Below are 22,394 nucleotides of genomic sequence, written 5' to 3' on the forward strand. Positions count from 1 at the left end.
ACGACTCAAGGGGATGAGCCTCCCTGGCACTGAGGGGTTACTACCAAGCACCAGCTGATGATGTAACTACCAAAAGACCATGAACAAAGAGGTCAACTCAGACCAGCAGAATATCTTAGCCTACATGTGATATCAGGTGTTAAAAACTGCATTGTGACCTTAGATAAAAGGGGGAAATGGAAAGGACAAATGAGTTTATATGGTTATGAGTCTCCAAAAGAGAGCTGGGAGGTCATGAGGGGGTGATGCTTATGCATGCCTCAGCAGGGTACCAGAGACAGCCAACGTAGATGGAAACCCAGGTGCTGGTTCTCCTGAAGGCTGCAGCGACCCACAGGTTCTATGGTCAAGGCAGATGGCTCTGGAGTTTAGGGCCATGTCAGTTGGCCGTACTTTGGAGTTTGTTTTTCTGAGTGTGATGGAGTTAGATTCAGATATAACCTTTCTACACATGCCTCTTCTGTTACTTTTACTGGACCTGTGGTTGGCATTTGGGTTGGTGTATACTCAGGAGACCTGAATCTCTGAATGGTCCATGTGATGGCCAGGCCCTGGGCCTCAGCAGAGTTGCAGCTCCTACCCTCTGGTTTTTTGGACTTACCCTGGCCAGCTGACAGGGACGTGAAGAGGGTCAACCACCACACCAGGGAGCCAAGAGTACCTACAGCTGCAAGCAGGAGAATTGCATCCATCATCCATGTGGAATCTAAACCCCCTCTTGATGTAGAGGTGGACTGGACATAGCCATCCCAGGTCTACAAGCTGGAGAAATAGAGTATGGATTAGAGTGGACTTACTGGTATCCTGCTGGGGAAGTATTGTGATTAGTAAGGGAAGAAATTGTAGTAGTGATGTGGAGAGGGTGGCCACGGTGGCTGCTGATGGTAGGGACAGGGAAAAAGAGATATGGTGTGGGGGCATTTTCCGGAGTTGGAGTTGTCCTGGGTGGTGCTGCAGGGACGGATGCTGGATGTTGTGTGTCCTGTCATGGCCCACTGGCTGGACTGGGGGAGAGTGTGACTACAATGTGGACCACTGTCCATGTGCTGCAGCGGTTCTCCAGAATGTATTCGCTGGGTGCAGTGGATGTGCCACAATGATGGAAAAGTTTGCAGATGTGGGAGGGGTGGCATGGGTAGGGTGGGATGGGGGTTATATGGGGACCTCATATTTTTTGAATGTAACATTTAAAAGAAAATAAAGGAAAAAAAAGAAAAAAAGGCATGGCAAAGGACAGAGTTGAAGGTTTTTGATGTTGGACTTTTGATGTTAGAGTTTGATGCTAAAGTCTTAAGCTGGTGCCCTGGGAATTAAGCACACAGAGAAAAGAGAAGCAAGCCCCAGGAAGAGGGGAGCCCTGAGCCCAGGAAGAAGCAAGCCCTGGGAAGGAAGGAACCTTGAACCCAGAGAGAAGCAAGACCCTGGAAAACAGGAACCCAGGAAGCCTGAATCCTTGCAGATGTCGGCAGCCATCTTGCTCCAAATAGACTTTGGTGAGGGAAGTAACTTACGCTTATGGCCTGGTATCTGTAAGCTCCTACCCCAAATAAATACCCTTTATAAAAGCCAACAGGCTTCTGGTCTTTTGCATCAGCACCTTTTTTGGCCATATGACCAAGCAAATCTGCTCCTAGGTATATACTCAAGGGAACTCTACACAAAAACTTGTACACGAATCTATAGCAGCATTATTTGTAATAGTCCAAAAGTGGAAAGAAACCAAATGTCTATCAATCGACGTGGGCTAAACAAAATGTGGTTTATCTATACCCTGGAATATTTTTGGGCCACAAGAAGAAATGAAGTACAGAGTCATACTACAATGTGGAGGGACCTTGAAAACATTATGCTGAGTGACAGAAGCCAGACACAAAAGCTCGCATGTTATGTAATTCCTCCATTCATGGGAAGCATCTAGAATAGGCGAAGTCATAGAGACAGAGCTGATCTGTGGCAGCCGGCGGCTGGGGGTTGGGGTGACAGGAGTAACTGCTAATGGGTACTGGGTTTCTTTTTGGGGTGATGAAAATGTTCTGGGATTAGTGATGATGCTTGCACAGCATAATGAATATCCTAAAATAGAATTGTATACTTTTTAGAATGGTATATTTTGTTATATGAATTATGTCACTACAAAGAGGAACATCTTTAAAAAATAGCCAATGGCTAATCCAAGGTCATTTCTAGCCTGCCCTTGTGCCTAGCCAATGATTTGGGGCTTTCGTAAATGACCTAGAATCCAATCAGTGTACCAAAGGCTATAAGACCAAACAACCATGATATTCTGTTCTATTGTTAGTCCCGGATTTCCACTTTCAAATATAAGTAAACATTTGGGATGGAACTTGGGGCAAAAACCTTGTGTGCTTTTTACAGCAAAATTTTCTCAGGCATTTGGAGTGTAAATGGATGTTCATCATCGCAAGAGTAAAGTGCTACCAAAATCAATGGTAGTTGACAGCTGTTCATTTTGTGTACAAAACACGTAAGAGCTTTTAAATGGTTCAACAAATAGGGGCATAGATTAATAGTTAATATGACTGTTATGAAAGAACATATTAGCTAGATCTCTTTAGGAAGAATATTACATCCTTTTTGAGCCAATACCTTTATAAAATTTTAATAATAATACAATGAGGAATAATCATCTTATTCAATGGTTTGCAATACCAGCCTTTAGAGTATCACATACAGTATAACTTTAAGAATGGAATCAAAGAGCTGTTTAATTCCATTTGGGTCGTGAGCGCTTTAAAAAAGTTCCATGGGAATCAATGGAAGCAGAACTTCCACTTTGCCAGCTCAGAATTTCCCAAGGAGGAAAAACTCCAAGGTCATGTACAATCACATCCTTCATAAATCGTCTTTGGGCCCCAAATAGGGGAAAACAGAAAAATAGGAAGAAAGAATAGTGTTGGAGAAAAATGAGGTTCTCAAGACACACTTTAATTTCAACCAAACCAATTTCAAAAGCAGACTTTACAAAATGCTTTAGGAAACTCAATGCTGAAAATTTTCACGCAAAGCGGCTGACTGGGATCTCTGTAGACGCCCAGTGTTTTCCATAAGATTTGGGAGATTTGACTAAACTATGAGTCCCAGGGACAAAGGTCCTTCTGGCAAATGTGCTACTGAAAACATGCCTTCTGAAATCCAGTCTGGTGCCCCAAAAGAGTTGTGTCACCACCGCAGGGGACCCCAGGAGCTGACTACAGGTGACCAGGCAGGGCCGCCATGGGTCCTGAACCTGAAGGCCAACTCTGAAGGTTGGATGACAAAAACTGATGATAATTAACAAGAGTTATATGTTGGGATGAATCGCAGAAGTCCATTTCCTGATGGTAGGACTTGAACTTGAGCCTTGGCCATTTGCCATTGGGCTGAAGGTGTCCCTATGTTGTCTGTAGGCCCAGCTCAGTGTGGGTAGGCTTCTTAGCCCCTGCCCCCAGCCCCTATTCTGCCACCAAGCAGAGGGCAGCTTCTGGCCTTGGGCACCTTCTGAGACAAAGTAGAGGCAGTACCCTGTCCCTATCCTTCAGGCACCTGCCACCCACCTGCCATCTCCAACCAGGAGGCCAGGCTGCTGCTGACACGGTGTCAGTCTGTCCTACAGGGTCAGACGTCTGGAACACACACTGGCCAGGGGAATGTGGCTCTGGCCCTGGCTGTCCTCCTGTTGGGCCCGGTCAGGTGGTCATCTCTCTCCAGTCCCTGGTCCTCTCTGCCACCAAGGGTGTGCCTGGGCTCTCCGGGCTCTTGGAGGGAGCCGCCTACTTCCCTCCCCTCGGAGGGCAGGTGCAGCCCAAGGAGGCGGCCTGTGTCCCGGGCCCCCGCCCCCAGCCCCCCGGGCCCCCACCTGGACGTGCTGCAGCATCCTGCAGGCGCACCAGTCCCCCAGCTGCGCGTACTTGCACGCCAGCTCCTCGCGCGCCTCCCCGAGCTGCTCCACCAGGGCCAGCAGCATCATGGGCACGGCCATGGGCTCCGCGCGGGGCGCCCCCGGGAGCTGGGGCCGGCCCAGCCCCGACGGGTCCTCCCGCACCCAGTGGACGATCTGATCCATCATCTCCACCGCCTCGTTCTGGAGAGGGGGCCGGGGGGGAGAAGAGGGGGGCCTGGGTGGGTCTTCCAGGCACCTGCCATCCCCAAGGGCCCGTATGGGGTGGGGGAGCCACGTTCTCACGCAGTCAAAGGACACCTTCACCCAGCAGGGTTGGGTGCTGGGGGCCAGGGTGGGTCCACCGGGTGCCACGGGGAGTTCCCGGCCTGGAGGGGGCACACGGGGTGCTCCCAGGGAATGGGGGTGGCATCTGGCAGCTCAGGGGCTCCAGGGGCCCAGGGAGGAGGAACGGACCTCTGCCCAGGGGTGCTGGGGTATGTGGGGCACCCTGCAGAAACTGCAAGGCAGAAGGAGGGATGAACAGACTCGGACTCATGTGGGGAGGATTTGTTCAAGGCTATGGGACAGATGCCAGCCTCCTCCCCACCTTTTAAAGCTTTGGGACAATTAACAAACCTGGTGAATAGCTCCTTGTAGCACAGCACGGCCTCAGGGGTGGTGCGGAGCTTTGGTGCCCAGAACTGCTTCCTGGAGCCTTGCCTTGGTGAGGGGCCTGGGCTACAGCAATGAGGGAGGCCCAGGTGTGAGGCCACGAGATGGGGACCTGGGGTCTGTGAACTGTCACACGGCATCTAGAAGCTGCCTTTGGGGTAGGACTGACAGCCATGCTGGAAACCAGGGAGTCTGGGCTGGAGTCGGGTGTGGGAGGATGGCTATTTCTAGCATGTTCCTCATGCCATCGGGCTCACTGGCCAATCACATCCTGGCCCACACGGCCCCAACCCAAGCACGTCAGCCCACTTGGCAGCCGACTCCACGGCCGAGCTCTGTACACGTGTGGAAGGGTCAGGGAGCTGGGCTGGGGCGCTCCCCCTGTGCCCCCACATTCGCCCTTTCGGAGGCAGTGGCCACCAGGGAAAGGGCCAGCCGCTGGCCACCATGGGGACTGACCCCCCCCCACCCCCCGGACCTGGAGAGACTGGCCAATTTCCAAGTCCCAGAACCCTTTTCTGCCGACCCTCTCCCAGTGCCCAGGGCAGGCGAGTTCCGGGCCGTCTTGTCTTCTGCTCCCACCTGGAAGTCAGACTTGGGGGAGAGCCCTAGCGGGAATGGGAGAAAGGCCCTTTGCCAGGGGATGGCTCAAGCTTCCAGGAGAACACGCGTCCCCGGGTGCCTCCTCTCCCCTCCAGGTGTCCAGCAAGCCACCCAGCCTGGGACTCAAGTGGGCGTGCTCCTGGGTGCAGGGCTGGGGGTGGGCCTTGGGGTGGTTCTCCAACTCCTACCCTGGGGAGCAGCGACGCCGGGGACTAGAACAAAAAAGGCAACCAACGAAGACAAAGGCCGTTGAACACATATTTATTGAAATCTACTTGCTGCAAGGCACTGCGCTAGATCTGGGAGGGGAGTCAGACATGGGGGGGCCGCCCTGTCCACTAAGAGCTCACAATCTAGGGAGTGTGGAGGGCTGGGAAGGGGGAAGCCAAGTCCACAAACAGCTCTAGTGCAAGGCCGGATATAGTAAATGCCATCAAACAGACAAGTTAACAAGACCGGAAGGAAGAGGGGGAAGCCGACCCACGAAAGGCGAGCCGGGGCTTCCTGACGGCCGAGTGTAAATCAACTACTTACATTTTTTAAAGCAAACACCCAAACTGATGCAATGAGAACTACAGACCATAAATATACCCAAGTACAGACCGCAAATATACTCGTAGCAGAGAAGTTATCAAATGACGCAGTCTGATGGATTTGCGGGCAATATTGAAACACTTCCAAAAGAGAGAGGGGCTGGGGTGGGCTGGGATGGAACTCGCTTTATGGGGCAATATGGGTTCAATATGGGAACACCACCTGGACGGAAAAGCATCGGTCAAACTCACTGAGACGAGGCGGCCTAGGTTTTAAGCCGTCTTGGCAGGTGGAACCGAGGTCCACGTTTAAGCTGCTGCTCCCGACAGCTGGGCGGAGCTTGGGCAGGAATGCCAGTGGGGCCAGCCATGGAATTCTTCTCAGGGGGCCACCAAAGTGGCCAACTGCAACTGGCCCTTAACAGGTTACAAAAGGCAAAGACCCAGGCAGGCTTGCTCCAGTCGAGGGGGAGACTGATGAGGGCCACTGCTGGGAAATCCAGGACCACAACGGCCCAGGCCTCTCGCAGTGCTGCCCCATGACGGCGACTCCTCTAGAGGCCGTGTGGCTACCTCTTTTCTTCCGGCACCAACTGGAAAATTCTCTCTTGCTTTTCTCGTTTGCCCTTCTTGGATAGGGGACCTGAAAGGCCCAGTCTGTCGGTTCCGGCCGGGTCTGAGAACGGGTTGCTGCCCTCGGGGGGTCAGCTGTGGTTTAAATGACCATGGCCTGGAAAGGGGGCTGGGGAGTCACATGGTACACAACGTGGCCGCAGGGCAGGGCTGCGGGGGGCAAGCACCGGGCCACTTCGAAGAGCACAAAACCAAGCGAACGGAACACGACACCATGTGAGAAAGCTGCCCGCTGTGATGGGGAGGGATTATTCTAGAAATGCAGGAATGGGTATAGCCTAACCAAGTGACGTAAATCATCTTTGTAAGCAGCAAAAATGGGACATTAATTACTTTCTTGGTCAAATTTCAGCATAAGTTCAAAAGTAATAAAAGCAACGGAGGGTTTCTTTCTAAATATGGTAGGAGAAGGCTGTTACTAAGGTAGAGGCAGCATACTATGAACCTAACTGCTCTTCAGATCCCTTGGAAAAATACAGGTGGTGAGCACGAAAGAGGAATGAGGTAGATACACGAATGCATAGGCAAGCACACGTGAAGGGAAGCAGCATCCCATTTTGCGTCTGGCATAGCAGCATTCCTAGAGAACCCCAGGAAATCCACCCCAAATTACCGGCGGCGATGGAGGAATTCCGCCAAGCTGCAGGGCACAAGGTAAAGCCACAGACTGCTGACCTCAGGAGGGCAGATGCCATGCAAAGCTGCTTGTCGACAGTGACAGAGATGTGGGCTTCAGCGTTCACTCTAAAAGAATTTGTTTTAGAGAAAGTTACAGAACCCAAAAGGAAAATAGGAAAGGCGGGTGTGTAGGCGGGCCAAGAGGCTAGGCCCTGGCTGGGGAGAAAACCGAGGAGCAGGGAAGACTATGCCACGCTCCAAGGAAATGCCACAACGAGATTTCAACAGGAGCCTTCAGGTAAACCTGATGTGTGAATGGTGTAAAGGGCAAGAAGTGGCCGAGCGCTTCCAGGCGGAGGCTCTGGACTTGCCCCTGGTGGGGGTCAGCCTTCCCTACCAAGGGACATGCCGAGAGGGCTTGACAAAGAGAAAGCCGCTCCACGGAGGAAATCGGGATTTCAACGCAGCAGAGGGAGCCCGCGGGGAAACTGAGCGCTGCTGTTGGCTCTTCTCCAACCAGGGGCGCCGGGGGGCGCCAGCGCTTAGAGCCAGTGCCGGGGCCTCGTGGCTGCTGGAGAGTACCTTCCGGCCAAGGTCACAGAGGTGGCTGCTGGACCTTGCTTCACGGGAAGGGGCTCTGAGGTGGGCCCAGGCTTCTGTGCCAGTGCAGGCGGGGCCGAGCAGCTTCTGCCTGACACCTGGGCCCGTCCGAACGGCAGAGGTGCCCCCACGTCCGGTGCTTTAGGGCTCTTCCGGGGCCTGGCTGCTCAGGCCCAGGGTGGCCCGCTTCTACGGCTGTGGCACGCGAGCTGTCGGAAAGGGCTCGGTTTCTTCTGAGCCTGTGCTTGGTCGCCCCTCTTCGGTGTGACCACAGGGAGTTACACCAGAACGTGTGGGTGAGTGTTCCCCCAGCTGCCCAAAGCAGGAACCACCAGACTATCCTCTTCCCAGTCCCAGAGCCATCCGCCAGGCAGCGACTTCGGCCAGGCCGAGTGTCCTCCAGTCCAAGGAAGTGCCTCCGGGTGGTCCCTGGCTGGCTTGGTCACGGAATCCTCGCTGGGCACTGCCAAAGCTCCCGGCAACTAGCGGAACGGCCGGGCTGCCGCCAGACTGAGCTTTGACCACCCCGTCGATCGGCCGAGGCCAGGCCCTGTCGCCGGGTGCTGGGGCAGTGCTGATGAACTGCCACGCAATGCTCCGGTCCACCTGTAGTGGAAAGAACTCTAGCGTGCCTGAGTACTCAGGTTGGATGGTGAAAGACTGCCCACAAACATCCACGGAGTGTGCGTGCCGGGTGAGCAGCGAGCCTGGCCTCTAGCCTAGCCCAGCACGGGCGCACCCACCCTCAGATCAGGCAGGGCCTTCAACTTCAGTTTGTAATGAAAATCCTAGAAGACAACGTCATCAGCTCTAACTACCGAGCAGTGGGAAGTTACGGCAACAGACTGAAACCAATGTCTGAATACACGGAAATGAAAAGCCTGCACAACGAAAGTGTAATAAAACGGCTACAAGAGCAAAGCAATAAAACTGGAAAAGAGACCCCCGTAATTGATACAGAAAAGCTGCCATGTCAAGTCAATATATCCAAAGGTAACGATAAACCCATTGGAAGAGACGGATGTACAGTTTGCATGCAAGAAAAGGGTGACAGTCTCTCTTAAGTCATTGCATGAAAGGTTGGGGGGGGGGTTAGGAGAAAGACGAGTAGTAGGAGTCAGGAGCCCTGGGGTACACCCCCAGTTCTGGAATGAACCAGCCAGACAGGCGAGAGCAATAATGACAAGGGCAGTGGCTGACCTTCACTGAGTGGCACTTCTGGGCCAGGCGCTGCATCCTCACAATTACCTTAAGAGGTAGGCACTGTGGTCACCCCCAGTTTATAGAGACAGAGGGTTCTGGAACTACCATACATGCTGATAGGAGGAGAGGCTCTTGTTCCCAAAATCTTCTCAGAAAAGGAGTCGTCACCAGATTCTCAAGTCCTTCCTTGAGCACCTTGAAAATGGCGCCCTCTCAACGATTTTCTCTCGAAATCAAAAAGCGCCGAGGAAACACATCAGCCCAAAACAAACCCAACCAATGACAGTTTTGGATTTGTGCAGGGGTCGCCAGAGTGAGCTGGTTCAATAAAAAAGAACGCCAAAGAAATGAACTAAACCCTGCTCAGTAATTATTCTGAGGAGTCTGACCTCATGACAAGCTTTGGGTACTTTAGGGGAGCTTTTTAAAGGTCATTCTAAAAAGGAACACATTCAGCGGGTATGTGGCAGAGCTATGGGAGAAATAAAAACAACGAAACAAAACCTCCCAAAAACAAAAAAGCCAAATGAACACATACTTATGGCTTGGGAGAAAACTTCCATCGAGAACTTCGTGCAGGGATTGTCACGGCGCTGTATCGCTAAGAGCTCAAATGGAAGCGAGTCTGACCTACTTGGGAGGTACCAGACGATGCAAAAATGGGCCCCATACTGGTGAAAATGGTGAAGTCAAAAACATAAGTGAGGTGTTAGAATAAAATGATTTCGTGAAATGGGGAGCGGGAGAAAGGGTGGATTTCTAAATGAATATATTATATTTAATATGTGATTTACAGGTGTATGTATAACTAGGTTAATAAATTAAATATTATAAGACATCTGACTTTTATTTACATCCCTACAAACTTATAATAAATTCGTGTAGGCCAAAAAAATGGGGGCCATCTTCTCTTTGGGAAAGTAGGGATCTATTTCACTCGATCAGGTCCGCGTTATGCTTGGACCTTGATGTGAATTTGCCCCAGGTGACCTCCGGGTCACCCGGAAGTCAAAAGGCCACACGATCTCCCCCCTTCCCCCGGCGGTGGGCCAATCTCAAAACCTCTGTCCTTTGGTTTCCCGAAGGAGGGGGCGCTTGGAATAGGTCGCCCACTTCCAGTTTCTCTCCTCTCGGGCTCCAATTCAAGGCGTGCGTATTTAAATGCCTCGCAGGTCAACTTTCTATGCGAGGAACTGGCCAAAATAAATTAAAAGAGTGATAGCTGCTTCTGACAGGTGGAAAGAGAAACGCGGATGCTTAGAAATTGCTGGTGGCAGTAGAAATTGGTTTCGACCTTCCTGACAATAAAACATGTAAGCACTACAAAACCGCCCCATCTCCCTCAGCTCTGCCAGACCCCTCTGGGGGAAACCCTGCTGCGGGCAGCCTCCTGCGGCCTGTCGCGGGGCCACGGGGCGCGGCTACTCGTGGGTGGGCTGGTGCTTCTGCAGAGCCGAGCGCCTCTTGAAGACGCGGCCACACTCGCTGCACTCGCAGCGCCGCGCGCCGCCGTGGGTCCTGCGGTGGCGGCTCAGGCCCGAGCTCCTGCGGAAGGCCTTCCCGCACTTGTCGCACTCGTAGGGCTTCAGGCCGCTGTGGATGCGCCGGTGTTTGATCAGGTCGGAGGGGCCCCGGAAGGCCTTGCTGCAGTCGCCACACTCATAGGGCCTCTCCCCGGTGTGGATGCGCTGGTGCTCCAGGAGGCTGGAGCTCTGGCGGAAGGCCTTCCCGCACTGGCCGCACTCGTAGGGCTTCTCGCCCGTGTGCACCCGCCGGTGCTTGGTGAGCTCCGAGCTCCTCCGGAACAGCTTGCCGCAGTGCGGGCACCCGTACGGCTTGGCACCCCCGTGCAGCCGCTGGGGCTCCGCCAGCCCGATCACTCCCCAGAAGGACGGGCTGCAGTCGTCATGGTCGAAGGGCAGGGGGCCGCTGTGCACGCGCTGGTGCTTGAGGAGCTCCTGGCGGTCCAGGAAACCCCGGCTGCACGCCTTGCAGGCGAAGGGTTTTTCCGCCGCGTGCAGTTTCTGATGGCGAAGGAGGTGGGTGGTGACTTTGAAGGAGCGCCCGCATTCCTCGCACTGGAACGGCTTGTCTCGGCTGTGCACCCGCAGGTGCTGGCTGAGCCCCGCGTTCTTCTTAAACCTCTTCCCGCACTCCTCGCACTCGAAGGGCTTCGCCTCCCTCTCCACCTGCTCCCTCTTCACCACCGCCGCATCTTCCAGGGCCCGGCTCGGGCCGGGCCGAGGCTCCACCGTGACGTGAACCTTCCTGTGCTCGTTGAACGCCGACACCCCCCGGAAGACCTGACCGCAGTCGTGGCACTCCCAGCCCTTCTCCTCGCTGTGAATTCGCTGGTGCTGGACGAGCAGGACTTTGAGCCTGAAGGTGTCCCCACACTCTTTGCATGCAAAGTGATGCTCGACGGGCAGGTTCGGCGGGCTCCCCGACCTCCCCGCAGACCCCGCAGACCCCGCGTTCTGTCTGACCTCAGGGCCAGGGTCGGCGGCCCTCGGGGAGCTCGCGGATGCCACCTCCAGGGGCGGGGCGGCTTCCCCCACTGTCTTCTGCCTCACCGCCATGCTTTCTGAAAGAAGAAAAAGCCACACACTTGCCCTGTCTGCGAAAGGAGGCAGGGAGGAGGTCGCTCTCCTTTGTCGAGAAGGGTCCCCCTCCTGAGCCGGCTGCCGAGCACAGGGACTGGGCAGGGGGCTCGGCACCCACCTGCCCGGAAGCAAGAGATGCCGCAGAGGGAAGGGACAGAGGGCCTGCTCGCTGGACGCTCTCTCCCTAAGTGGTCCTGCACGGCCTCCCCTTCCGGGCCTGAAGCACAGACCCTCAACCCGAGCCCCCCCCACGGCTCGGCTGGGCCGCCCTTGGATGTCCCGCCTTGCTTGAAGGTCTCCTCTTCACTCACCAGAATGCTCGGCTCGATCCACGTGGAGGGATGGCTCTGATACCAGCAGCACTTGCCCCGGCGCCAGGTGAGAGACCAAGGCGGGATTCAACACAGGAACTCCTGCTCGTGAGAAGGGGGCGGGTTACGGCGACGGCCAGAGGTGACTGCAGAGTGGCTGGGGAGAAGGGCCCCCTTGGTCCTCAAAGGCAGGGCTGGCTGGGACCTTGGGTGACTCATTCGCCTATTTCAAAAGTGTCTCTCAAGGCCGCACTCCTTCTTGGCAGAGGCTGCCGTGGGTGCTGGGTTGCCTGTCCGGAGGAGCTGATCCTTGCCCCCCTCCCCGCAGCACCCCACATGCAGACCCCTGACAGGTGAACTTGACCATGCCAGCCTCTCTCTTGATGGTAACAACTCCAAGTGGCCGTGCCTTCTGGGTAATTTGAGGGTTAAAAGAAAAAGCACTCTGAATTAGAGTTGTGAGTGCGTTCTAATTTATTTCCTGATACATGACTGAGGCATCTTCTCGGGGCTGTTGCGAGTCGGGACAAGCCCTGCTCCAGCGAGCCGCTGGAGCCTCTGTATTTCCCTACGCGCCATCCCCGGGGCCCAGGCCTTGTAGTGGCTACTCTGAGGGCTCCTCGTCCTGCTCCCAGCCACTCAGCACCAAGAAGGTGGTGCCGGATCTGGCAGAGAGGCTAGGGGGCGCCCTTACCCACGGAGGTCACATTCCCGTAATACTCCAGCGTCCTCTGCTCAGGGCCTGGCCTCAGCCACTCCTTTTTCGTGAGGTACAGTGTCACATTGTCCAGTGTCACCGAATCCTGGAAAAAAATGCCCAGGGACAACCAGTCATTCCATTTATTCTAGGACAGTACCAGGCCTGCTGGGGGCGAGAGGGCGGGGCACGGAGTGGGTGAGTGTGGCTAACAAAGAGATCTAATCACAAGCCTCCAGAGGTCCCGGGAAAGAAAACCTGACCAAGCGCCCGGAGAGGTGGCCGCAGCCCTGGTCCCCCAACGCCTTCCCAAGGGATCTCAGTTCTACTGCTTCCCTGGACCAAAACTCAACTCCTCCACCGGCACCAGGGGAATGATAAGCCAGCAGGTGGCCATTCCTTGGTGGACTCCTGGGAGAGAAGCAGAGGGAGGGAGGGACGGCAGCAGCTGGAAAGCAGGTGCTGCTGGGCGTCATGCTGGGACAAGAGGCAGAGGCCAAAGCCAGAATCCAGGAGCAGCGAGAGACTCCCAAGCAAGGCAGAGGGAAGCACAGCTCACCTGGGCCTCCAGCATCTCAAGAGGGGCAGTCAGGACCTGGCATCCCGGGGCTCCATCCTGGGGGCGGGCAAGACCTTGGGGAGCAGGCGGGGCTAAGGAAAGTGAAAAGAGCCATCATGAGTGACAGCAATCCTGTCTCTGGGTTCCCCCCCTACGAGACTGAGGATTTCTTCTTCCCTGTTTTTAAATGTCATGGTCTTCTTCTCTCGCGTGGTGGCAGAGTGACAAGGGAGAGCACACATACCCCAAACGATGGTAAGGAGTCGCTAAGGGCGGGCCCGAGGAGACAAAGCAAGACCAGTGCACGCCAGGCCAGGCAGAGGTAGGGAGGTGAGGGGCAGGAGCCTGGCTCTCGGGGCTGGGCCGACCACAGGCCTCCTTCTAGTGGCAAGCCTCGAAGAGTTCGGTGCCCACACCACACACAAAGGAAGCCACCCACAAAGAAGAGCAGGGGAAACGACCAGGAAGGGAGAGACCCCTTCCGATGTCAGAGGGACCACCCAAAGAACCACATCAGGCCATGGGAGGGGACAGAGGGCAAGAGCCAGGGGCTTCCTGACCCAAAGCTGTGCACCACGAAGACAATCAGCCAGGTGAGAACGAGAGCTGTGTGGACGAGAATGTGTCTCTGACATTTGAAAAAATGAGAGGTTGAACAAAATGATTATGCTAAGAGCTTGCAGTTGGGAAAAAATCAGCCTCAAAGAAAAGCCCTGCAAACATTAAGTTGCTAAATAAGATCTGTACAATACGGACGAGCCACCCTCTTCTTCCAAACCACCAAGGTATGTGAACTATTGTAAGGTCCTACCTCACAGACATGCGTGTGTGACAGACCTCCCCCTTCAGTGAGCATAAAGAAACAAGAGCTTGGCTACTGTCCTGATGGTAGGCCAAGGCAATTCAATTCATAATTAAATGAAAGGGAAGCAGTTTTACATCAGCTCAAGGACAAGAAAACTCAAGGTACTCCAGGAAGAGCTGGGCATAGATGTTGGGTCAAAAGGGAGACACAGAGACTTCCACTTCTGGCCACAATGGAGCAGCAAGAAAGAAACAAACCTCCTGCCATAAGCAACTAGAAAACTGAACAAAATATCTCTGAAACAAGTATCCAGACTCTGGACAGCAGGCACTGCAAGACCATGACCCCTGAGAGAAGGGACACAAAAGAGGTGAGTCTTAGAATGACAGCAGCTCTCTGCCTCAAGGCGATTTCTAGATAGAGAGCGTGGGGAGGGGGGACCCAAACAGGGCTCAGTGGCTTCGCCAAGTTAAGGAGACAAAGATCCGCATTCAAGGACGCTGAAACAGCTGGCAATTACAGAGCAGAGTTCAGAAAGAAAGGAGCTAGGCAGAAAAATGAGCTCCAGAATTCTGCATAAGGCTCCCCTTGAGTCTTCTGTGACAACCGAGCCATGCATACATAGAGTGAAACTCCAAAAGGCTGGGTAAAGAACGAGCAGGAAGCTGGATGCCAAACAATTCCCAGGACACACAAAGGTTGGGAGATGGCCAAAGTCTGGCCAACCAGAGAAGAGAGTCCTCAGTGATGACCTGGGGCATTTGGTAGAGAATTCTGTAGGGTCATACCTTCATAGTATGCTGATCTGTCCCTGGAGGCAAGCCTACCCGAGACCTGCCCAAGGAAAGCTTGAAATTAGGCCTTAACAGGATCACACTGATCCACAAATAACAGCCTCCCTAAACAAAGTCCAACACACTTCAAAGGGACAAAATAATGTCCAACAGCATAAAATTTACAATGTCCAACATCCAGTCAAAACTCCCTAAAATGCCAAGAAGTGGGAAAACATGATCCTGGCAAGGAGACAAATAAGTCAAAAGAAACCCACCCAGAAATGACCAACAAAGGAACTAAAAGAAAAGGATAATAGCTAGTTTAACTATGTATAAGCATCTAAGGAAAAACAGGAATATAATGAGAGAAATAGAAGGAGACTCTGATACATGCCAATAAGCCAATAGTAGAGTTAAAATGCAATACTAAAAAGTTCTTCATTGCAAAGAAGAAAGGTAAAGAAAAAAAGGAGGGAGGGTAAAGAGATGGGACAAATAGAAAACAAATAGCAAGATGGGAGACTTAAACCCAATCATACTGACAATTAAATTAAATGTCAATGGATGAAACAACCCTATTAGAAGGCATGGGTTGGGAAGAAGATGTAGCTCAAGCAGTTGGGCACCTGCCTACCACATGGGAGGCCTCAGGTTCAGTTCCCAGTGCCTCCTAAAGAAGACAAGCAAGATGGTGAGCTGACACAATGAGATAATACAAGATGAGACACAATGAGGAAACACAGTGAGAGACACAGCAAGCGGGGAGCAAAGGTGGCTCAAGTGTTTGGGTGCCTCCCTCCCACATGGGAGGTCCGAGGTTTGGTTCCTAGTGCCTCCTAAAAAGAAGATGAGCACACAGTGAACAGAAAGAGAGAGCAGACAGTGAGTGCAAACCAAGGAGGGGGGGTAGGGAGAAATAAATAAATCTTTTAAAAAAAAGGCACAGGTTGTTAGACTGAATTTAAAATACAAGACTCAACTATATGCTGTCCACAAGAAGCCTTAAATATAAAGACATGGACAGTTAAAGGTAAAAAGTGGAAAATAATATTCTATAAAAGGGACAGACAGGAAGAGTCTAAATAATTCCAACATCATAAAAATAAGTGCTAGAGGGCGAAGGATGCATGTGGCTCAGAGCTCTGGAGAGACTGCTGAAGAGTTCTGGAACTCAGAGTGGGAAGAAAACTGGAGCATTTAAAAACAAAACAATGCAGGATGACAAAAAATCTGTAGGATAACAAAAATGCCTATCCTTCATAAAAGAGGTAGGATATATTTGCATTTAAGGGCCAAAAAGGAAAAAGATGAGAGAGATGTGTAGCTGAAGTCAGCATACCTGTAACTCTCCCGTGCGCCGTGATGGGGTAGGGAAAAGGTCCTGTGACTTTCTAAGCCACTCATTTTGGTAATGCAGGGGTTCTTAATAAGGGGTCCATGGGCTTGAACTGAAATTCGAAATAGCATTATTCCTGTGGGGACGTGTTGGTGCGGGTGTGAGATGCTTATTAAATAAAACACGGTATAGTGTGGACTTAGTAAGGGGTCTGTGGTTTTCACCCGACTGGCAAAGGGGTCTGTGGAACAAAAAGGTAAAGAACCCCTGCTGTAACATGTGAATTCTTCGTAACCAGCTGAATGCTTTTCAGTACTCAGAAATGACGACTTAAAAGATTTTATTAGATTGTGGGTAAAGAAAGCTGCTCAACATGAAAGAGGCCAAGGAGGCGATGGGCAACAGCCCTTGAAGCTGGGCAGCGCAGTGTGGTTAAGTGCTGGCCAGAGTGGGCTGGAAGATCAGCACTTTCCCAGATGCCCACTCGGGCAAGGCAAGCCCAGCCCGGGGGAGAAGGGCCGGCAGGAATCTGTAGGCAGTCCGAGAAGGGTGTTGACCAGAAAGGCAAAGACCTGAATGGAATTGGGACTTCCTGGGTCCTCCCCCCAACCCCACCCACTGGAAGGTATCAGTGCCATGGATGGCTGTGGGCAGAAGGTCCAACTTCAACTGGCTGCCCTGCACAGGTGCCTCCCCGATGTGTGCCGAGCCCTCTCTGTGCCCCACTGCCACCCTTTGGCCAGTTGGATTCTTCCTGGGAAACTTTCGCTATCTGGGGTGAATTTGGTTCCCAATTAAAAAGAACTGCTTGCGCATGACTTACATGCCTCATTTTTAAAAATTTACTTTCAACCTATGATTGATGTTTTGCTGCCAAGTGGAGAGGAGAACATGTCCACCTTCTGAGACAGGTGACCTCCTACAAACTTCTCACGGCGGGGACCTAAGGTCTTAACCCATCTATGAAGCCCTGGCACCGCCCACTGACCTCATCTCCTGCCCCTGTGCCTCATTCACTCCATCCCAGTCTCACGGGACTTCACTCAGTCCGAGATGTGCCAAGGCCATCTCCCTCGGGGCCTCTGAGCTGCTGGGAACACCATCCCAACTGCTTCCTTAGAGACAACTCCCGCCCCACTGGAGTTTACTCTGTGGGCACTATCCTAGGAATTACCCTGGGAGAGTTAATGCCTAATGGGCGTAGGGTTTCTCTCTAGGGAGACAGGAAAGTTGTGGCGGTGGAAGGCGGTGAGGGTCGCACAACACTGTGAATGCAACTGACCCCACTGAACTCGGGAGAGGTTGAGATAGGAAAGTTTATGTTGTACATATGTTCCCACAGTTGAAAAAAGAAAAAAAAGAAAAAGAGCACCTAAACAGACAATAACAACTAAATGCAATATGTGATCCCAGACAGGCTCTAGTAAGAGAGGAAATTGATGCTCAAAAGGACACTTACTGGGAAAAAAAAAAAAAAGGACACTTACTGGGATACACAGAAAAATGGAATCTAGATCGGAAACTTTTTATCAATATCAAATTTCTTGAACTTGATACCTTTATTTAAGGGGGTTGCATAAATGAATATCCTTACTCTTAGGAAAAGTCCAGGGAAGAATTAAGTTTTCAGGGAGCATGATTTCTATAACCTACTCACAAGTGCTCAGAAAATGGATTGACAGACAGACGCCTGGTAGACTGATGGGCATATAGATAAGAGTCATAGGGCAGATGGGGAAAAATGTTAAAATTGGTAGGCACGGGTATCTGGGGGAAGTGGGGGATGTCACAGCTCTCTGTATGGGGTTTGTATTAATTTTCTATCTATCCTGTTCAGTTTGAAAGTATTTCGAAATAAAAAGTTAAAAAAATTATCTTGTGAAATTGCTTGATTTTTATCTGATTCCCATCAGGAGAAAAGTCAGCTCCAACAGACCAAGAACCTTCTTTTTCCTTGCCTCACCCCCCCCCCCACCAATTCCCATTGGCTGCAGCAGCTCCTGGCACCAAGTTGGCATCTGAGAATCTGTGGGGCAACCAAGTGGGGTGGGGCATTAAATGGAGTGAACCCACACTCGCCGAGCACTTGCCATCCTTCAGATAACCGAGTGGGAGACCACGGATACTGGGGCTCAGAAACTTGCCTGGGGTCCAGCTCCCAACATTTAAGACCTTCCAGATCACATCAGAGACAAGAGCTAATCCAAGACCCCTTAACACCAGGCCGCCGGGAGAGGACAGGCTGGGAGTAAGTGGCACCGCCTAAGGAGGACACATGGGCATTTGGGATGACTTGAAATCATCCTAAAACTTGCCCTCCTGTACCCTCACAGTGTAACAGATCTTTCAAACCACTGACGCTTTATTAAGCAAAGCCAACTGAAGTGTTCTCACTTAATTGGCCTGATTAACTGTTAAAAGCCTAGAGCCACCATCCCCAAGGAATCACTAATTGTCCTTTCCGGTGGAGCAAAAGGATTGTCCCAGGGCTGCCTGGGGGACCTGGCCAGAAAGCAGAGAAAGACAGAGTGAGAGTCAGAGAGAGTGAAGTGAGACAGCTAGAGAGAGCCCGAGAGCATTTCCAAGGTGCTCCTACCAACAGGAGGACAAAAGGGAGCCCCTCAATCACAAAAGCAAGCTAAACTGCATAATGCCCAGGGCATAGGTTGAGAGATGGTAGAAGCAGGGGAAGTTCAAGAAGAAGGTGCGAGTCCCAGATGAACTACCACCCACCCCAGGGTCAACAGGTCCTCAGGAAGCCCTGCTGTTCACAACTGCTGTGCTGTCAAACGGGGAGAGGGTGCCGGGCACAGCGGCAAGCGGGCAAAGAAAACACATGTCCATTCCTTTCCAGGAGCAGTTCTTGGGGGATCAAGGTCAAAGAAGTTCCAGCTAGAACATGCAAGTCATTGGCGGGCACTCCCTGGACAGAAGGCCATGCTGCCCTTGGATTTGAGGCACACTCACGAACCAGAGACGCACGCTTCATCCTGCCAATGGCGCACCTGCGTACAACTGAGAGAGGGAAGCTTGGAGGGGGACAGCCCCCGACTCTTGGGTGTCACTAACTTGCTCCTCTCCTCAGCTGGCTCTTCCACTCTAAACACCTAGGAGCAAAGGCTCTCTCAGGTCTGGGCGCCGTGACAGGGGTCACACACGTTGGTGGCTAGAATATATGGAAAACAGCCGTGCAAGTGTTACTAACGCAGGGCTGAGCCATTTTAAACATATTTTCCGAAAAGAGAGCTCAGCTGAGGGAACAAGTCTTCCTGATAGGCGTTCTGGAGCGCCGTTTACACTTTCGCAAACTTACTGAAATCGATTTTACCCTGCGACCTCAGAAGCCTCTGCGTCAAGAGAATGCAAAGAATTGTTTGGTTGGTTCTGAAAAAAACAGACATCGAGACTGGAATTCAATGGAGACAAAAACAACTCATGTCACAGCAAGTGCTGAATAATCAGGTGTCCTCCGGTCACTTAGGTTCTGAGCCCAAAAGAAGAGTGCATGACTGATTCCATTCCACGAAGAGCCAGGCGACCTCTGGGGACAGGCGCTGGCCTTCCCTGGGCGGGGGAACAGGCGAGAGGCAGCAGGCCCCTGGAGGAGAGCCATCGGGCCATCTCCAGGGCCCAAGCTCTAGAGTTCAGAACAGACCCTCTGAGGAGCAGAGGCAAGGAGAGATGACAAGAGGCGAAGGAGGCCGTAATAAGGAACAGTAGTGCCATGCGAGGGGTGCCAACAATATGTGGCGTCCCTTGGGCAGCTGAAGGCCCCATCGCCAGATGTCCTCAGGCCCGGAAGCCCGAGTTAACCCAGAAGGCAGCAGGTGTAGAGGTGGGTTCCCACTCCCAAGAGGCCTCACCCTTCAGCATCTAAAGCGGAGGTGCCTTCTTCCCCTCCCCCTGCCCAGTGAGCACTTGGATGCAACATGGGTGTGAACAAAATCGTGAGCACCTCCCGCACCGAAACGCTCCTCTGAAGGGTCTGTACCCCACTTGCGGGCCTCCTAACAGCGTGGGCAGCTTTCAGACCAGCAGTCGTGGCCTGTCAACACCCAGACTTACCCAAAAGAGACACGCACGGATGACTCATTGTGTCACAGGACAAATCTGAGCACTCGGTCTGGCAGGTGCGGGCCCACCTGTGGGATTTAAAGCATTCGGGTGAACACAGGCTGGTGCGCACCCTCCGGGGGCGTGTCTTTCCCGTTGCCAGGGCCAAACCGAGTGTGTCTGCCGCCCGCCGGGCCGGGCCCTGGGCTGGAGCTGCTACCTGGCCAGCACCGTCCTTGAACCTGCGGGCCCCTGGTGTGGACGCCAAGGCCCCACCGGGCGCACCCTGTCCGCTCCTGGAAGTGGCAGAATCCGAAAGGGCCAAAAGAGAGGGTGTCTCGACAGGAAAGTCTGTTTCTCTCGGGGTGTTTGTGTCTGCGTGTGGCTTTTTCCGTGCGCGTGGGTGGGAGGCATCTGCTTCTGTCTTTCCTACTTTTCCTCTCTCACTTTGCCTGGGCACCTGTCTCTCTCTGTTTAGGTTTCCATCCTCTTTCTCGTCTATAAAAAAAGCCAGAAGGTAGACCCGAAGAGGATTTTGTAGTGTTTGTTGTACTTGAGGAAAGGTTTATGCTTCCACTTTCCCAGGAAGACACATGGCATCTCACTAAAAGCCAAAATAAATGATAAGTTTAGCTTCCTGGAGGTCCTACCACCCTGGAAATAGGAAATTCCGAATGGGATTCCAAGGAGTCCTGGGCCACCGAGGCAGGTTAAGGCAAGGGCTGGATCAGCGGGTTAGCCGCCTGGCTTGGAACTGCGAAGAATGCAAGCGCCAGGCAGCCGGCCTGGGGTGGGGCCGGGCAATCTGCATTCTTCCACAAGTACCCGAGGGGATTCTGATGCAGAGCTGGGGGGTCATTTCTACTGGGCTTGTCTAGCATCTCGAGGCTTCCTCATCTCTAGCTCTCAACAGGCAGGGCTCTGCCCGACCCGCCTTCCGAAACAGGAGCGCACCCTAGGAGCCTGTGATGGCTTGGCTTCCCAGAAGAGAACGCCCTCTTTTTCAAGGGGTCCTCACCCACAGGAGGCTGGAAATCACTGCTCAGTAGGATTCTAAGTATCGTTCCCGTAACATTTTCAGGGAATGCAATGTGCCAGGCACCATGCAAGCTGCTTCTGCTCAAGGGTCCCAATGGCGTGGGGGGAGTTGAATAGGAGAGTAGGATGGGGGATGGGTGAGGCAGCCCAGGATGGGGCGGGGGGCGGGGGGGGGGGGTTGTTCCAGCAATCCCATCTGAAACCCTCTGTTAACGGAAAAATCTGGAGCTGAGGTTGAAGAAGAAATGTTTCACTGACCAAGGAGACTGGAGGGGGCCGGCCAAGGCTGGCTGGAGGGCGTCTGTTGGAACAGGGTGGGACCTCGAGGCAGAGGGCCAGGACGGGGGAAGGGGGGTTTGAAAGGGACCATGGGCTTTGGGCAGCAGGCCAGTGTGTGTGTGAGGGGAGGATGGAAAAAAGCATGTAATTAATCACCCAAATATAGATTGGAGGCGGCGGCGAAGGAGCTGAAGGTGAGAGTGCGGTGAGGGGGCCGGCTGGAACAGGAGACCCGGCCCGAGGAGGGCGACAGGCATACCCCTGTCCAGACCGACGGCCTGGCGCTGGGCTTTCCCCCCCAAGAGCAGCCCCCCCCATCCCCCGCGGTCTCCTCCTCTAACACAGCTCTCAGACCCCAGGCTGCACCCGCGCCCCCATTCTCGCGGCACCCACCCCAAAGGGAAGGAGGGGGCTCGCCCACCAGGAGCCTTCTCCGACCCACCCACTCAGCGCCCTAACCCGCAGTTCAGCCCCTCCCCCAGGCGGGGGAAGAGTCCCCACGACCCGACCCCCCCCAGGCTCCAGGGCTCTGCGCCTGATGCGCCCCCCACCCCCAGGGGCCCCGGGTCTTGCCATCACCCCACACCGGCCACGGGAAGGCCTCGCGGCCCGGGGCGCCCCGGCCCCGCCCCCCGCCAGCCCCGCCGGCCAGCAGCGCCCCGCGGGCCCGGGGTGCCCCCACCCCCCGCGGCGACCCCGCCGCCCCCCGCCCCCCGCGGCGGCCCGCACACTCACTCGGCCCCGCGCGCGCTCCGGCCTCCCGCGACGGCCCAGGCAGGCCCGGCGTGGCAGGAAGAGCCCCGGCCCCGCGCCGCGCCCGAAGAGCCCAGCAGCCCCTCGCCGCGTTTCCGGAGCGGCCGGCACCGCCGAGGGGAGGAGGAGGGCGAGGCCCCGCCCCGCGCCTGGCCCCGCCCTGTCCGCGGGCCCCGATTGGCCGCCAGAGGGGGCGGGGCAGGGGGCGGGGCGCGCCGCGGGGCGGGGAGGGCGGGGCGTCGGCCGGAAGCGCGGGCTGCAACGGGGAGGAGGGGAGGGTACCAAGGAATGAATGAGCGAGCGGGCGACGCCTCGGGCCACGCGGGAGGGAAGGAATGAATGGAAAGAGGCCCTGTCCCTCGGGCGCCTTCGGGACGGGGGGTGCTGGGGGGGGCGAGAAGGGAGGGGGTCAGAACGCCTCCTGGAGCCACGCGTGGGGACA

The 22,394-nt window shown here is 54.1% G+C and overlaps 1 protein-coding gene across 1 annotated transcript; it reads right to left on the reverse strand.

Moving 5' to 3' along the window:
- Window positions 1-5,400: 5,400 nt before the first annotated feature.
- Window positions 5,401-22,078, reverse strand: ZNF275 (zinc finger protein 275). Its single transcript, XM_058292396.2, has 6 exons — window positions 21,935-22,078; window positions 19,895-19,971; window positions 12,913-13,004; window positions 12,351-12,459; window positions 11,657-11,758; window positions 5,401-11,326 (listed from the first exon to the last, which is right to left on the reverse strand). Exons 2-6 carry the CDS (start codon window positions 19,920-19,922, stop codon window positions 10,164-10,166), a joined length of 1,494 nt encoding a protein of 497 aa, XP_058148379.1. The 5' UTR covers window positions 19,923-19,971; window positions 21,935-22,078; the 3' UTR covers window positions 5,401-10,163.
- Window positions 22,079-22,394: the final 316 nt, after the last annotated feature.

This window comes from Dasypus novemcinctus, chromosome X (genome assembly GCF_030445035.2).
Source record: "Dasypus novemcinctus isolate mDasNov1 chromosome X, mDasNov1.1.hap2, whole genome shotgun sequence".
Classification (NCBI taxonomy): Eukaryota; Metazoa; Chordata; class Mammalia; order Cingulata; family Dasypodidae; genus Dasypus; species Dasypus novemcinctus.